At 38.1% G+C, this 17,717-nt stretch overlaps 1 protein-coding gene across 1 annotated transcript in view; it reads right to left on the reverse strand.

The window, feature by feature from the left end:
• CPNE4 (copine 4) overlaps positions 1 to 17,717 on the reverse strand; it is a 340,001-nt gene that overhangs the window by 119,257 nt on the left and 203,027 nt on the right. Inside the window, exons 3-4 of the mRNA XM_074195809.1 lie at positions 14,495 to 14,566; positions 9,883 to 9,957 (exon numbers count right to left, since the gene is read on the reverse strand). Coding sequence (XP_074051910.1) covers positions 9,883 to 9,957; positions 14,495 to 14,566 — 147 coding nt within the window. The remainder of the gene's footprint in view (positions 1 to 9,882; positions 9,958 to 14,494; positions 14,567 to 17,717) is intronic.

The raw sequence follows: 17,717 nt of genomic DNA on the forward strand, positions 1-17,717 counted from the left end.
GGGAGTCATAGACAGGATGAGCAGACATAAATGAATTGAATGTGACTTGTATCACTGGAGACTTGTGAGGCCATGGGCCAGTTGGAATAAATGGAAATAAACAAATTAAGGCATCAGATGTCCCTTTCATTATAGGTGCATTTAGAAGAAAATTAAAATTTACATGTGTCATTAATCCTGTCATCATATTAGTATATTTTAGGAGAGGCAAGGCTTTCTGGTTTAAAATAAGTCATAAGAATAGAGACATATATTAAACTAAAATAAAAGTGGTTAGCCTTGTAGACTTTCCAAAACCTATGCAGACCCAATTTTATAGTCATCACCTTGGTGGTTCTACAAGAAGAGAATTTTCAGGTTTTCTTTTGCTCAGCTATAAGCTATTAGCAAGGCCCCTGGTGACTGTGCAGTACAATCAAGTCTTAATGAATTGGGCACTTTAATTATATTTAGCTTCTGTGAAAATTGCTATTAAAAAGGAGGATACACACTAATCTAGCACCTATTCTCTGGCCAGTAAAGAGGAAGTCAACTGTGTATTGTAGGGCAGTAAGCTGCTAGAGATTTGAAAGCAGCAAGAAGCAAAATGATGAAGATGAAGGTGATATGGATGATGATGGTGGTCATGTTAATGGAGGTAATAATTTCTCACCCACAGGTTGGAGGGAACTCTCTTATTTTTTTAGATAAACATACTGATATGCACAGAGGTCCCCAAACCTTGTCAAGGTTACTAGAGTAAGCCATAGAAATCTAAGAAAAGCTGACTTTGCATTCAATATGTTGTCTGCTCTCACCCAGAGTTGAACCCAGGATGGGGAGAATCAGGTTTTCTCCAAGATGTAGACCCCTTGGGGTGGGAATGTGTTTCCACCTCCATGGGAGCAATTCCTGTTCTGCTACCTTTGAAGGCCCGGTAATCCTATCCTTTCCTGGGCCTTGGTTTCCCACTAGCTTAGACTTTTTTGCAACATGTATCTTGTTTTTAGGATCCTTGCCATTGGTTAAATTAATGTCCAATGACTACCTCTGTCATACTTCTTGGTGAATGTAGCCCTAGCCGCCTTTCCCAATTTCTATCTACTTCTGCTCTTCCTTTTCACAATACCCTCTGGAATCCTCCTGTATTAATATCCTCCTCTCTTTATCTTAGAGCTCTTCCTCTCATATTCTTTTCTTCTTGTAATTGTCAGCTAAAGATGCCACATCTCTTAGTACTCTCTTCAGTCACCTACTGACACAATACCAGGAGGAGGAGAAGGACCATTCCTTTGCCACTACTATTCCCAAACCATCTCTCTTCCTTTCAAGTTCATTTATCCTTGTTGCTCTCATCTTCAGAGTTCAAGGTCAGTCTCTCTCATTCTCCAATAGAACCCAGTCTTCTTCCTTATCCACACTCACCCTCCTTTTGACATTCTAAATCTCTCAATCCTAGTTTCTCAATCTCCTCTATGATCCTTCCTCTCTCTCTCTCTCTCTCTCTCTCTCTCTCTCTCTCTCTCTCTCTCTCTCTCTCTCTCTCCCTCCCTCCCTCCCTCCCTCCCTCCCTCTCCACTCTCCACTCTCCACTCTCCTCAAACTATTCAAACCAGGATTGCACAAATGAATTTGCCTCCAGGTACTAAATTTTCTTCTTAAGACTTTGTTCCTGACCCAGGAGAATTTCACCTAACTTTTAGTGAATTTCTTTTATTGGTTCACATAGCATGAAGCAGTAGCAGCATATGGACCCAATGTGTGAATATGAAAAACTAAGGTCTTCTTCTGAACACCAATTTCTTCTATACTTTCTCATAAACATGACCATCACAAAAGAAAATCACGGGGAGAAGCTCTGTCTGTTCTAATGTTCTGGAGTGAATACTTGAACCTACTTGATATGGTAATTATCAGTCAGCTGCTAATGTAATAGAGCCCTTTTGCTTCCAAGCATTATGATGAGTTCTCCACAAAAGTCTTCAAATACAAAGATGCTGTGAATTAAATGGGCTGCATTAAAATAGGAAAAAATTGGCTTCTCTTTTCTTTGAAAACCAAACTTACAGTGTCTTACACTTAACACTGTCACTTACAGTGGCTCTCCCACTTCAATCTCTCTCTGACCTTCTCAATTAGGCATATACCAACCAAACATACACCTCAGCATTTTTCAGATTCTTCATCTCTGAAACTGAGTGTTATTTAATACTTGGGTCTGGAAAACTATGTTCCAGGAATAAAAGGACATAAGTTCCCATCCTGGCTCTGCTCTTTGGTTTCCTGGAACCATGGGTAAGCCTTGAACCTATTCATGCCTCAGTTTCCTCCTTTGTAAAATGAGGATATTGGAAGAATTAATCCTTAGAGTCAGCAGCTCTAACAGTCAATGAGCCTATAATTTTATTCTCCTCTCATGAAAACAATTAGCAATATATTTCTAAATGTACAATAATATCTGAATTTCTGTATAGTGGGTGGTGAATTATACTAAATTATTCTTCTTCATACTTCCTATGGTCAGGCCAAACTGATCCCTTTTGCCAGTCATTACTCATTTCATTTCGTCTCCTGTCTCTATGCTTTTGCCCAGGCTGTTTCCCATGTCTGGATATGCTTCCCCTTATGGTTGCCTCTTAAAATACAAGTGTCCATCAAAGCTTAGTTCAAATGCAACCTTCTACAAGAGGCTTTCTCTTATTCCTAAATCCTATTAATTTCTCCCTGCCAAAATAACTTTGTATTTATTATATATATATATATATTGACATCAATTCCTGCTGTCTCCCCTCCAAAAGCTCTTTGGGTACAGGGACAGTTTCATCTCTCCCTTTGAATCCCTACCATCTATCCTGGCACAAAGTAGGCACTTAATATATTTGTTGAAGTACTAATTGGTATATAATTCTTTTCTTGATTGTAGGGTCTGGATATGTTTAGAGTGCTATGTCCCCTTGGATATCAATTGTGCAGGACCAAGGAGGTAAGATCAGGTCGTAATTACAGAACCAAGGATCCATTGCAGCTTGGAAGGGGGACATTCATTAAGAGCCCAGACAAAAAAAGCAGTTAGAAATAACAGCACTCTATTCTTCGATCTCTGAGGAAGTCACTGTCATCTGACCTGAGAGAAAAATGGACTGAACACCTTAGAGTGGAAAAGTCCATTAATAGGAGCTTGAACACTCTTAACTTGTAACACGAGTCAGTAAAATGTTGAATTAGCAGCACTTAAGTGAATTTAAAAGCATCCCAAGCCTTAGAGCAAACAATCTCTATATGTTGATGTGAGATCTCATAACGGAACTGAGAAAGCAATTTCAGGACACTGACCAGCAAACCTGGTTGGGTGAAACCATTTGAAATAATGCTTTAAATTGGAGGACACATACTAGTCTACCACCTATTCTCTGGCCAGTAAAGAGGAAGTCAATTTTGTATTGCAGGGCAGTAAGCTACAAATCTACAGAGATTTGTCAAATGAACGAATGAATGAATGAATCTCCTTGGGATGATGGGTCAAACAAATGCAGCCTCTGCTAATGGAATTTTAATTTACTTTGCATTCGCTTACCTGGGTATTATCTTCACTTACCTTCATTTCATCAATTGTAAAATGGGAATAATAAAGACATGGGAAACAGCCTGGGCAAAAAGCATAGAGATAGGAGATGAAATGAAATGAGTAATGACTGGCAAAAGGGATCAGTTTGGCCTGTGAGCTAATATTTGTAAAAAAAAAAATTAGCGTAATAACTGGCTAAAGAAATACTAGCTTCTGTTGTTTTTTTCATTATTTCCTTGTTCCTCCTAATTAGAAAGTAAACTCTTTGAGGATAGGGACTGTTTTGTTTTAGTCCTTGTACCTCTGGTAGCTAGCACAGCACCTGTAATATAAAATGATTGTTGAATAAAGATAGTTAATTTTAACTGACAATTATGTACAATAGTGATTTAAGAGGTAAAAAGTACTTTCCATCTATTTGAGCCTGAGAAGAAAAACAGTTCCAGGTAGATATGGAAGGTAATATTAACTCCATTGTATAGAAGAGGAAATTATGTTTCAGAGATGTGAATTAATGTATTGATGATCATACAACTTGGCCATGGCAGAGTAGAATTTGAACTGAAGTCTTTCTGATTCATAGTCTAAGCCTGATGATGAATGGCAAGGTATGCCACACACAAAATAAACAAGGTGGTTTCTATTCCCAACATATAAGCCACTTTCTAGTAAAAATTTACATAATGGAATTTTAGATCTTGAATGGACCTTAGAGTTCTTCCTTGTACAGATGGAAAGATTGAGGCCAAGGGAATTGATGTGATTTGGCCAGGGTCCCATAGCCACAAATTCAGACTACTTGGGCTGGGAAGGAGGATTAAGAAAACAAAAATGAAAGGAGCCTTACATGAGTTACTTGTCCTCAATAGGCTCATATTTCTGTAGCCCTCAGTGTTGAGACTCTGGTTTGAATTGAAGTGAGAATAATTTGTCAGAAAAATCAGGTTAGCTTTGAATGGGATGAGTAAGCAAATGCTTTGAATCATATGTTGTAGGACCTTAGTTTTAGACCTGGAAGGGACCTCAGAAAACATCTAATCCAACCCACTCATTTTACAGGTGAAGAAAGTGAGGCTGAGAGAAATGAAGTGACCTTTCCTAAGGTCACACCTATAATGACAGGGAGATTTGTACCTAAGTCCTCATACTCCAAATCCAGTGCTTTCTACTGCTCTACACTGCCTCTTTGGAATCTACATATCTTTTTTTTTTTTTGCAATGCAAATGGGGTTAAGTGGCTTGCCCAAGGCCATACAGCTAGCTAATTATTAAGTGTCTGAGACTGGATTTGAACCCAGGTACTCCTGACTCCAAGGCTGGTGCTTTATCCACTATGCCACCTAGCTGCCCTGGAATCTATATATCTTGCATCTCTCAAAGATGACTTATTTGGAGGAGAGTGCTTTAAGATTTCCTGGCACAGCAAGTGGGTGGATGAGTGTGATGGGATTTTCCTGGTGTACTCCAATTCTTAGTAGAATCTTTTGCCCCACTACATGGCTATTGCATAGAGTTTTAATAGGACAGAAAGCCAAGGTTAATTAGCTAGAGGCATGCAAGATAACCCAAAGGTCTAAAGGAAGGGATTTGACATCTCTACTTTGGATGAAAAACTGGGTAAGGTGCACTGTGGTTTTAAATTTTTTTAAAAAAAATATTGATAAAACTACCAAGTCCAGTTTCACTAGTTGGTAAAAGGGGTTTTTCTGGAGGGAGCAAAAAGAAAGAGATATTTGAAAGGTTTTTATTGGAGAGAGAAATACATGTAAAGAGAATGAAGCTGGTTTAAGGCTAACTTAAGTAAATGGACACAGGTGTCTTAGCAGGGGCAAAGTCAATCTCTTGAGGAAATTACTTCTTCCTTTGTGATACTCAAAAGGAAAGGAAGAAGAAAATCCCACATGAGGTGGTAATTTTTATCACTCTCATCTTGTCCTTGACCAGCAAGACAGTTTTAATCTTATACTTGGCTTTGTTTTTTGTGGGGTTTTTGGTGACAGTTTCTCATTTTTCTCTCAGTCTTTTCACCTGATAAAGTTGAGGTTTGCTGTCATAGGTGATAAGAGATGATTTTAGAATTGATGAATTTCCCAGTAAACATTTTCAGTGTTGACTATAATCAATTTCTGGACCAATTTATTGGATTTTAAGGTTTTCTAATGGACCCTTTTCTTTGACTTGTAAGTATAATTTTCAAACAAAGAAAGGGACACCTTCACCGACCTTTTCTGAAGAAACACCAATGCTTTGTCTAAAGTACTGAAATAATTTTCGATCTTGGACAAAACTAAAGTGGAGTCATTTAGCTACTAGGACTAGCTTTCATTTTGCGTACCTGCCAAGAGTATCCTCATATTTTTGGAGGATGTAGACTTCCAAAGGCATCAACTATTTGCACTTTTGCTTCTACCCTCCATTCCTGCCAAAGTCCTCTTCCATTGAGACTAGAGTCTACTTGGGAAGAGGGGATGTCCCACAGTAACACTGATTTATGGTGAACATAATTATTTAACCCTTTAGGGAAGATGAAAATCATAGTATTTGGGGTTTCACAGAATTACTCATGCATTTAGAGATGGAACAGCCTGTTGTAAAAAATCTACTGTCTCATTTAACAGATGAGGAAATTAAGACCAAGTCAGGTTAGTGACTTCATTAAGGTTTGGGCTGCAACATTCTTAAGGTACTATTAGAAGCCAGAGTCCAAGGTTCAGTACTGCTCTAATGAAGGAAATCACTCATCTTGAAAGGGAATTTGGTTCCTTCTTCTAATTCTCTGAATTGCTACTTCCCCTTCTCTCTTGCCCCTTTCTGAGAGATCAAGGTGTGGGAATGTTCTCAGAGTGGTGTGACTTTTGAAATATTTGTGCTGAATATGGTGACAATCCATGAGGATGTGATCAATAATATCTGCAGTGTTGAGTAAAGCTATCAGGACGCTAACTTCTATCAGGATCCTTCCTTCCCTTCCCACCTTAAGTCTTTAAGTACAGTAAATACATATTCCTCACCTCTTTCAGGCTTCTAACAAACAAAAAAGACCCTCTCTAAGAACAAGATAGAAAACTAGACCTCTGGAATCTACAGGGAGGACTTTTCTTTAGCAGTGACTAATGGAACTGACTTGAGGTTCATTTTGGAGAAGTCTCATCCTGTTCTACCATAGTGAAGATGAATCTTTGCCCTCTCTCTATTATGGACTGGTGCTATCCCTACAGCCTGAAGAAGAGATTTTTAATGATATAATTCTCATGGAAGGCCAGAGAATTATAGAAACTTGGCATTGCTAAATGAACTACAGGAGATGTTCTTAACCTTGAGTCTCTATTATCTGAAGCTTGAATTGAACTCAGTTCTGCTTGGTTCCAAGTTTAGAGCTGTTTCTGCTCTACTACCTACTCACTGCCTTGAATTAGGTAGTTCTACCTCCACACTATTGCAGCTATTCTCTTCTCACTACTCATGTGACCACCATCTCAGCACAGACCTTCATCTACTCTCACCTGGACCATAATCTAGGCAGTACTCTCTTAATTGTCTCAAGTCTGTCTTCTCTGATCCATCCTCCACATGATTGCCATAATGATGTTCCTAAAACAGGTCAAGTCCCTACTCTACCAGCTCCTATGATTCCCTATTACTGCCAGAATGAAATACAAGCTTTTTGGCAGTTGAAACTTAGTCACCCAGAATTATTACATGACTCTTTACTTTGCACACTTTACATTCTAGTTCCACTTTTCCTCTAATACTTCCATCCATCTTCTGTCTACCTCCATGCCCTGAAGACATTGTATTCTCACCCCTGAGTTTCCTTTAAAATTTGGATGAACTGACAACTTCTACATGAAATTTTTCCCCAAATCCCCAGTTGCTACTGTTCCTTCCCATTTGTTCCATATATATTGTCTATTTGGTTATCTCTGTACATACTGTTTATCCTAATGGAATGTAAGTTCCTTGAGGGCAGGGACCATTTCATTTTTGTTTTTGTGTCTCTAACTCCCAGAATAGTGAATGGTTTATGGTAATATTGAATGGTAAATGCTTATTAAAGACTTGTTGATTGATCAATTAAATAGTCCCGAGCGTGGAATGCCAAATTTCCCAGCATTCAGGAAAATATCTTCACTCTTATAAGGCAGAAGCAGAGACTTTAAGTTATGACCCAGAAGGAATTACAACCCTTAAATGGGAAAGCCATCAATAGTAATGCCATTAATTTGAGCTCCTCCCACTTAGGTTTCTGGATACTTATTATGAATTAATTTTAGTAAAAAAAATTATTGGTACTTTTTTACATCATGATCACTTCCAGATAAACCCATTTCAATGGAGACTTTCCTTATAACAAAAGAAACCAAGCAATAAAAGGCAACTGATATAACACTCAGGTTGGACATTGTATATGACATTCTGCACCCAAAGTCCCCATCTTCTTATCTCTTCAAGGAAAGAGGTGAGGTACATTATCTTATCATTTCTCTGGTGCCAAGATCAGTTTATTACATAGTATTATTACATAACATTTACCTTCCTTAAAGAATTCTTTTCAGTATATCATTGTACTGATTTTTTGTCTATTGTTTTCTGATTCTATTTAGTTCATACAAGTCTTCTTATGTGTTCCTGATAGCTATGATTTTTCTAAAGGTACAAAAATATTATTATGTTTATCTGCTACAGCTTATTCAGTCATTCTGCAGTTTCTATTATAACATTTAACTGTTTTTTTCCCTAATTCTTTGTACCAGGAACTGAAAGCTTTAAAATTACAAACTTCATGAAGCTTTATGGCAAAAAGGAAAAAAAAATAACATTTCTATGGTACCATATAAAAATTACCAATGCAACTTAATGCTAGTACTAATATTCTCATTTCACAGAAGGAAAAAATAAGGTTTACAGATTTTAAGTATTGATTCCAGGTCATACAGCCATTATGCAGTAGAACTGAGACTCCAAGTGAAATTCAGCATTGCCTTCTCTGTGCATCATTTTTGCCTCTTAAAAAGGGGAGTTTTAGGAGGGGTGAAGGGGCTGAGGGGAGCAAACATGCTGAATGCTAGAATGAAAGGGAGAAAACCTGAATTCTAAACCCGATTTTTCTATTAACCAGCTTTGTGACCTTGGACAGGGCTCTTTATCTTGGACCTCAGCTCAGGAAAATGACCTTTGAGATGCTTTTCAGCCCCATGATTTTCTGTCTATGAGAACCTTAGCTGATACCACAAAGCCATCTCAAAGGAGAATTAGAAGAAACTCACTATTTTAAAGGTAATGATATGAATATGAAGCCCAAGGAGAAAGAAACCTACTGGAGATATTGGTATTGAGGATTGAAATGGCTAACAGTCAGAAGTCCAGTGGGTTACCTTTCTTTAGAGGATTTCTGGGCCACCAAAATATCTTCCACCTAAGAAGTTTCAAGTTTTGAGATTCCTCTGTTTAGGTATTTAACAAGTTCAGTCTTTTGACAAGTATTTATCAAGAATCTATATAAACCAAGTACTGTCTGAGGTACTGGGGAGAAAAAAACAAAAAGAATTCTGGTTTTATCTTTAACTTTCAACTTTAAGTTTCTTTTCAAAATTTAAATTTTATTTTTTCTAATTACATGTAAGATTAGTTTTCAAAATTTATTTTTTGTAATATTTTGAGTTTCACATTTTCCTTTCTTCTCTTCCCATGACATAGGGCATACATGTACAATCATATATAAAATATTTACATATTAATCATGTTATGAAAGAAGAATCAGAACAAAAGGGGAAAAATCATGAGAAGAAAAAAATATAAAAGAAAATTTTAAAAGGTGAAAATAGTATACTTTGGTCTATATTTAGGCTTCATAGTTATTCCTCTTTGTGGATAGCATTTTCCATCACAAGTCTTTCAGAATTAGCTTTGCTTGATGAACTGCTGAGAGGAGCCGAGTCTATCATAGTTGATCACCACACAATGCAAAACTAGTGTTCTATGGGGGTGGATAATACTAGGGACAAAGATATGCAAATACAAACTATACAGAGAATATGAGGAAAGACAACAGGGAGGACCCAATTCATAAGTGACCCGTCTTTTCTCTGGCATTTGGAAATGGAGGGGGTTTGTGTGTAATTAAATTGTTTTCATTACACTCCCAGACCCTCTTTTTAATTGCTTCACAGGTTTGGGAAAGTGTTTTGCTCATTGATCTGGAATCTTTGATCTGATTAATAGAAGCTGACTGAATAAAAATCTCGGTGTATATGTGTGAGTGTGTGCACATGTGAGTAAGAATCTCATTAAACTTGGTTGATTTTATCTTCCGATAAGGTTAATAGCAAACATTTTACCTTGTCATCCAATTTCCGGGCATTGAATGCCAATTCAATGTAGTCATCGTTACCGGATAGCTCCTCAGCAATCACCTAGATGGAAGAAGTAGATATAAGGTCAGCTCTGTACCTGCGAGGCAGAACAACAGAATCAGCAAAATGACTGGAAGCTTCCCTATTTACAAAGCACTTAACATCTCACTGAAGTTGACCATCCCAACAATTCTGTGAAGCAGGTGTTATGGTGCTCACTTTACTGATGAAGAAACTGAGGCCCAGAGTTAGCAAACTCCTCATCCAAAGTCATTCAGCTAGCAGTGTCAGAGACTGAATCTGAACCTAGGTCTTTTCTGAATCTAGATGCAGGGTTCTTTACCATAGTGGGTCAAAAAATGATTCTTACCATCACTGGTAGGAAACAGGAAGTATCTACCCTGCTTTCTCACAAAAAAAGAGATTCCAAATATATGGAGGTATATTTGTGAAGTCATTGGCTATAAATGGAAGAGTAGGAGAAAGGGCTTAAACTTCAGGGGTATTGGTAGGAGTATAGGTATGGGTAAAGGTAAGATATTAGAACATTTTTATTTTAAGGGCAATGAGTCAAATTAAGACAACAAGCATTTATTAAAAACTAATTATGTGTAAAACATTGGAGATGAAAATTCAAGCAGAGAGGAAGAAGGTCCCTACCATCAAGAAGCTCACATTCTAATTGAAAGGAGAGGAGGGAGATTAAAAGTGGAGATGCCTATACAGGGGTATGGTAAGGAAAGTATGGAGTGCAGGCTCAAGAAGGATGACAACAGGGCAACTCTGGGTGTCTTTCTTCATATGGAGGTTTCAGAAGAAACCAGTCAATCAGAGGCAGAGGCTGCAGGAGTGGCATGTGCAGTCCAAGGGTAAAATCAACTTGAGGCTGAAGAGATTTCAATGGTGTGACAGAGAAAATCTGGAGAGTAATGAGCTATTGACATGAATTGCCGAGGAAGTTTGTGGATTTCTCCCCATCTCTAGAAATTTTAAATGAGTCAGTTTTCTTTTCTCAAACTAATCCTAATTTTACATTTCCCACTTCCATTTGAATGCAGCCCTGTGTCAGAGACTGTAGACCTATGTTCTTGTCCCTGGGATAAACAGATTGGGGACAATCAATTTAGGAAGTGTGAAAAGTTCTCAGGGAGAGACCTTTGAGTGCAGAGCCTCTGGGGTATCATTTCTGGCAGGGAGGAGGGGAATGGGAGACAGAGATGGTGAGGACAATGCTAAAGAGGTTATTACTAGTGGTGGTGGTGGTAGCAGAGGGGTAAGGAGCAGGGGAAGAAATGTTCTGTCTGAGAGCTTCTTATTTTAATTAATTAGCGCTTAATATGGATACTAAGCCCAATTGTTTTTTTAAGCCTGCTCTATACGTTAAATATAAGTTCTATATGTATTTTCTTGGGCCCAGGCAAAATCACCAGGTACCCAGGCCTCCAGTGCCTAATCGTGGCCTTCATCGTGAGAAGGAATGAATGCTAATGTTTTCAGTCCTATGCCTCTATGACTGCTAAGAAGAAGGGAGAGTTCTGCTAATTAAGGAAAGTATAGGGAAATGTCAAGAGGCAAAGGAGTTAAAATCTGGGAACCAAATACTGGAGTACCACTAAGGGAATGAAGGGGATCAGAAGAAAGGAGGGATCAAGAAAAGTTGGTTTTGTTTGTTTGTTTGACAAATGTGCATTTTTAAATCATGGCTAATTCTACTCTCCAGGGTGACTAGCTAATTATTATTCAAGCTGCATATGTTCTGGTAAAATTTCACATTCTCTGATGGACAGAAATGCAGAGAAGACATGCACCTAAGTATATTGTCCCAACATAGGAAGACAGAGTTATATGGTATAAAGATTGCTGAATGGAGCCAGAGAACCTGGGTTCAAATCTATCCTCTGGAACTCTCTGAGTGGAATAGTTTCTAAAATGGGGCAGCCCATATTTTTCCGGTTTGATCTTAGGCAGTCACTGGCCATGAACCTCAATTTATCTGTAATAAAAAAGGATGGACTTCTGAGGTCTTTTCTACATCTAGTAACCTTTGACCTACAGATGACACATTCCCGGGAAAGACCCTTGGTATGATCTAACAGCACCACAGACAGTGGCATTCAAAGCATTGGCTTGGAAACCAGTTGCTAGTCCTACAGAGAATCACCTCCCCCTCTCCTCTACCCCCAGTTCATACTTATAAGTAATACTTCATCCTCATTAAGCATTTGGGGACCAAAACTCTAGTTAGCTCTGTTCTAATGTCTGATCCAATCAGTTCTCTCCAAGTTCAACTGTTCCCTTTTGAATTAGGTCCATCTGTTACAAATGCTCAGACTACCAGGAGACTGAAGAGTTAGTCCTGTGGCTGATAGTAAGGCTAAACAGGTGAGCTTAAGAAAAGAGGGGAAATATGGCTTCCCCATATTCATGTACGAAACTTTTCTATATTTAGGTTACACTTTCTCCTCAAGTGTAGTTTGTAAAAAGCCCATGTGGTGAAAAATTGGTGTAATTTTCTAGTATATACATGGACTTACCCACTACTGCATTCCTCTCTTTTTAAACACATATAGAGACATATATGTGGGGCAGTGTGGTGGATTGGATAGAGGGCTGGTCTTATGGTTAGGAAAGTCCAAGTTCAAGACTTGCCCCTAGCATATACTGGCTGTATGACCTGGAGTCAGTCACTTAACTTCTTATTGTCCTATGCTACTCTTTAAAACTAGAAGCTATAAAATAGTTATCTACCTGAAGGAACAGAGTTTCTATCCAAGGAGCTTTTCACACTTAAGCTGAAAGAACAGGGAAGACAGAATAGCTTTATGTACATGTATATATGTATGTATATTGATATATAGAATGGCATTATAGTCATTTTTTCTGATTTGCAGTCTGTTCTGAGGAACTCTCCTGATTGTGAGATTTGGCAACCTAACTAATTGTGAAGTGGGAACTTACAAGAGCATGTTTTCTATTACTGGAAGAATCAAGGAATAATGGATGTGCCAATCTTGTTGGAAGGAAAAACAATTTCAAGTTCCTTGGACACACATTGGCTATGTGACCTTGAACAAGTGACAAACTATATTCCAGGTATAGCTCTCTAACTGTAAATGACAGAGCTGGTACCTATCTTCATTGGTACATCCTCATCAAGAGTGCTATATGTAGGGGCAGCTAGGTGGCGTAGAGGATAGAGCACTGGTCCTGGAGTCAAGAGTTCAAATCCGGTCTCAGACACTTAATAATTACCTAGCTGTGTGGCCTTGGGCAAGTCACTTAACCCCATTGCCTTGCAAAAACCTAAAAAAAAGAATGCCATATGTAGGGACAGGTAGATGACACAGTGGATAGATCCTGACCTTGGAGTCAGGAGGATCTGAGTTCAAATTCAATCTCAAGACACTAATTATTTAGCTGTGTGACTTTGGGTGAGTCACTTAACCCCATTGCCTTGTAAAAATAAATAAACAAAACCCCAAAAAAGTGCTATGTGTAGACCCAGGTAACCACAGGTCTGTATAAATAATAATAATCATAATAATAATACTACACATATGTACAATTTTCAAAGAGATATCATGTCAGGGTTGTAATGTATATTTGGGACAAGTCAAATTTAGCCCAAGAAGATATTTTTTTACCACCATCCTTTGCTTCTGCCAGCCACTGTAGAAAGGTCTTTGAGGGAGGAAGATTTGGAAGTATGCCAAGCTTCAAGTAATGTTGGGGGGGGAAGCAATGTTAAATCCTACATCTGTATCTCTACCCAACAACATTTTGTGAGTTGGCTTCATATAGCAAGTAAGCCATTAGGGTTCACAACATCTTTAAAGGTAGTCAAGAATGTTAGCAACAGCAAAGAATGAAGCTAGTCTACCATCTACAATTCTTCTAGGACATGCATTTCATGTTAGACAGATACTTGCCCCTCAGCCAACTTGGAGTAGTTCTGAATTTCCATTTAAACCAAAACAACAACAAACACTGAGAGGATTTTCATCACTGTGGATCAATCACTTTCAAGTTTCAAGTGGGAGTTCAAAGCTGCTCAGCAGTAGACTTTTGAAAATTGAAATCATTCTAGCCCTTTCTCCCACTTTTTTCTTGTCTACAAAGTCATTGGTTGGAAAAATTTTCCAACTTATTTAAAAGCTGATTCCCTATGAAATTTTTTAAAAAAAATTATATTTCAAAATTATGCCAAACTTTCAGATTAAAGCACAACATTGAAGACTTGAGACCTAAAGCTTTGAACTAAAAGCCTCTGCTTGTTTGGTACATTCAAGACAATTATCTCTAGAAGCCCAAGATGGTGGCAATCTGATATCATCCTTCAATAAATCTTTATCAAAACTATTATCAATTAATAGGACTGATGATTAACTGATCTGTCTTTTTGTTCTTTCTTTATCCTCTCCTCTGTTATAGTGTTGGCATCTAAGTTTTGTTGGCAGGAGAGGAAGCAGAAACAAAGGTATCCATGGGTGATCCATAGCAAACCATAGGCAACTAAAATGTGTCCTTCATTCTCCTGCCTCCAATTCATTTTGATCATCTCATCAGGGACATTGACCTCATCCAGATGGAAACTTACCGTTATGGAAGACTTTCCTGCAGTGTTTCCATGCTTCAGTAAGGATTTGGACAGCTTCCTCTGTGAAACGATCTGTATAGACAAAGGGGAAACATTCACTACATGGTGTCAGTTCTGAGTTTTTGTCTAATCTCTAGAATGATTTATTTGGTGTTCAAGCTAAAGCTATAAAAAAATCATATCTGTTCTTCATAATCACTTCTGTCTTTATCTCTGAGCATTTCACAAACACATATCACTAACTGCTTCCTTGGTTTCCCTCCCTCTCATTAACTATGAAGTGAAGATGATTTACAGATTAATCAAATTAAATTAAATTGGGTCATTGGAGGGGAAAAACAAATCACAGCTGCAGACCTCAGTACCCACCCCCACCATAGGTTCCCAACAGAGAAGACTCATAAACCTTCACAATAGATTAATCAATCGATGAGCATTTAAAAAACCGCTCCCACTATGTGCTAAGCACTGGAGTTAAAAAGATAAAAGGGGAAGTCTGTCCTTAGGGAATAAACATTCTTTCAGGGGAAGACCTGAAATATCCTACACTGGCATATGGGGAATGCACCTTTGTAGAAAACAAAGGCAATGGGGAGGGGATGGAATGTAAGACCTAAAAATGAAGCTATTGTATTTGTCACCTGTACGAATCTATTTTTAAAAGTCTTCATTAGAAAGTCATCAAGGAAATCATTAGCAGCCCAACACGCAGCCAAATCAAGGACCAGTAATTGAGGTTCTCTCTCCATGATTCAGTGTCAAGAAACAAAACAAGAAGAGAATTGAGTGCCATCCATGAAGCTATTATTAGCATAGGCTCCTCTCCTCCTCTCCCCACCCCTTATTCTGTGACAAAAAGTTTAGTCAACCATTAAGGTTCCTGATGGATACAGTCCATATAATACCCAAAGCCGGATAACTTCTCAAGAGTCTGGTTAAAGTCAGGTACATAGATCATGAGAAAGAAAACACTCTTTATTGTCCGAAAGAGTTCATCTCACAAAAGATGAATCACACCTGCTCCAGCTGGTCTGTGCAGTGGCTCCAAAATGCCTCCTAGATTTTTCTCTCTATTAGCAGGACTCATTATCAAGAGTGTGTTATTTATCATTACAAACATTTAACTCAAGATGTGGTAAAAAGAACAGAGGGAATCTGGGTTTGAATTCTGGCTCTGACTTGCTCTGTAAACTGTGATATTGATCAAAGCTCTTCACTTATCTGGGCCTCAGTTCATTGGGAGTAGACTAGATCAGAGTGTGAAAAACAAATAGAAACAGGGACTACAAATTGAATTGTTATTTAGTCATTCAGTCGTGTCCGATTGTTTGTGACCCCATTTGGGGATTTCTTGGCAAAGATACTAGAATGGTTTGCCATTTCCTTCACTTTTTTTTTCAAATGAGAAATTGAGGCAAACAAGGGTTAAATGACTTGACCACTGTCACCCAGTCATTAAGGGTCTGAGGCTAGATTTGAACTCATGACTTTCTGACTCCAGATCCAGGGTTCTATACACTATACCACCTAGTGACTTAAAAAAAACCACAATAAAAATGTGTTATTTTGTATTTTTATTTATTTTGTGAGATATTTTCCAACTATATTTTAGTCTGGACATTATGGAGCTTAGAGCTTGCCCTCCAAGAGTTTGATACCTCTGGACTAGATGATCTCTAAGTTATCTTTAGGGATATCTAGGTGGCACAGAGGACAGAGTGCCTGACCTGGGGTCTGGAAAACATCTTTTTGAATTCAAATCTAGCCTCAAACACTTACTAGCTGAATGATCCTGGGCAAGTAAATCATATGATGACTTGACCCTGTTTCCCTCAGCGTAAAATGCTGGAGAAGCAGGAAATAGCAAACCATCCAGGATCTTTGCCAAGAAAACTCCAAATGAGCTCACAAAGAATTGGACATGACTGAACTGAACATAGAGCTTCCATCTCTAGATCTATGATCCCATGATTTCTTTTATTTTGTTAAAGATTTTATTTGAGTTTTTGAGTTTTACAATTTCCCCCCCAATCTCACTTATCCCATGATTTCAAGATGAGAGTAAAGTCCTATATGAATTTGCATGCATTTATTTCAATCATTTTGTAAGTCTCAAAAAGAATGGATCTTTCAATGTCATCTACATACAGAGGAAGAACATCTGGAGTCTGAATGCAACATTAAAATGCACTATTTTCTTTTTTTTTTCTTGGGTTGTTCCCTTTTGTTCTGGTTCTTCTTTCACAACATGATTAATGTAGAAATATGTTCAACAGCATTGCACATGTATAACCTTTATCAGATTGTTTGTTGTCTTGAGATGGAAAGGGAAGGAAGACAGGGAGAAAAATTTGGAACTCAAAATCTTATTAAAATGAATTGAAAACTATCTTTACTACTAGTAAAGATAAAAAAACATTTACTATTAAACTAATAAGTAGGAAAAAAGAAAAATAATGGCTCTTTCAGCTTTTAGAGACCATAAAGAGAATGGATCTATTAATTCACAATGGAAACTGGCGGGGTCAGCAAGATGAACTGAAACAGTTCCAAGTGAGATTCCCCCTAGGTGAAAATTCTTTTTTGTGACTTTATTTCTCCATCTCTGCAAGCAGTTCCCAAGTGTGCACCTAGGATCACTAAAGAGTCTGCCAAAAGAACATAGATGGATCAGTGCAGTCTACCACAGACCTAGTTACTACTTCTGTTCAAGGGCTACTGATACTGAGCGCATAGCCTTATTGTTAGACATAAAGGATATGTTATTAAGGATATCTTTGAATTCTACTATTTTTTGGACAACATACTTTTTTTTTAGTTTTTGCAAGGCAATGGGGTTAAGTGGCTTGCCCAAGGCCACACAGCTAGGTAAGTATTAAGTGTCTGAGGCTGGATTGGAACTCAGGTCCTCCTGACTCCAGGGCCGGTGCTCTATCCACTGCACCACCTCGCCGCCCCCAACAACATACTTTTTAACAGAGTGTTTGTCACAGTCTGCCCTTTCGGTCAGAATGTCACAGATTCAAAACTAAAAGGGCTTCAGAAGTCATAGATCCAGTCATGTATTTGTTGAATTAAGAGTTCCTCTGGCTAGGACTGGGACAGCTAGCCTGGAGTCAGGAAGACTTAAGTTCACATATAAGCCCAGATACTTACTTACTGGGTGTGAGATGCTGAACAAGTCACATAACTCAGTTTCCTCATCTGTAAAATGTGTTAGAAA

This window comes from Macrotis lagotis, chromosome 7, assembly GCF_037893015.1.
Source record: "Macrotis lagotis isolate mMagLag1 chromosome 7, bilby.v1.9.chrom.fasta, whole genome shotgun sequence".
Lineage (NCBI taxonomy): Eukaryota > Metazoa > Chordata > Mammalia > Peramelemorphia > Peramelidae > Macrotis > Macrotis lagotis.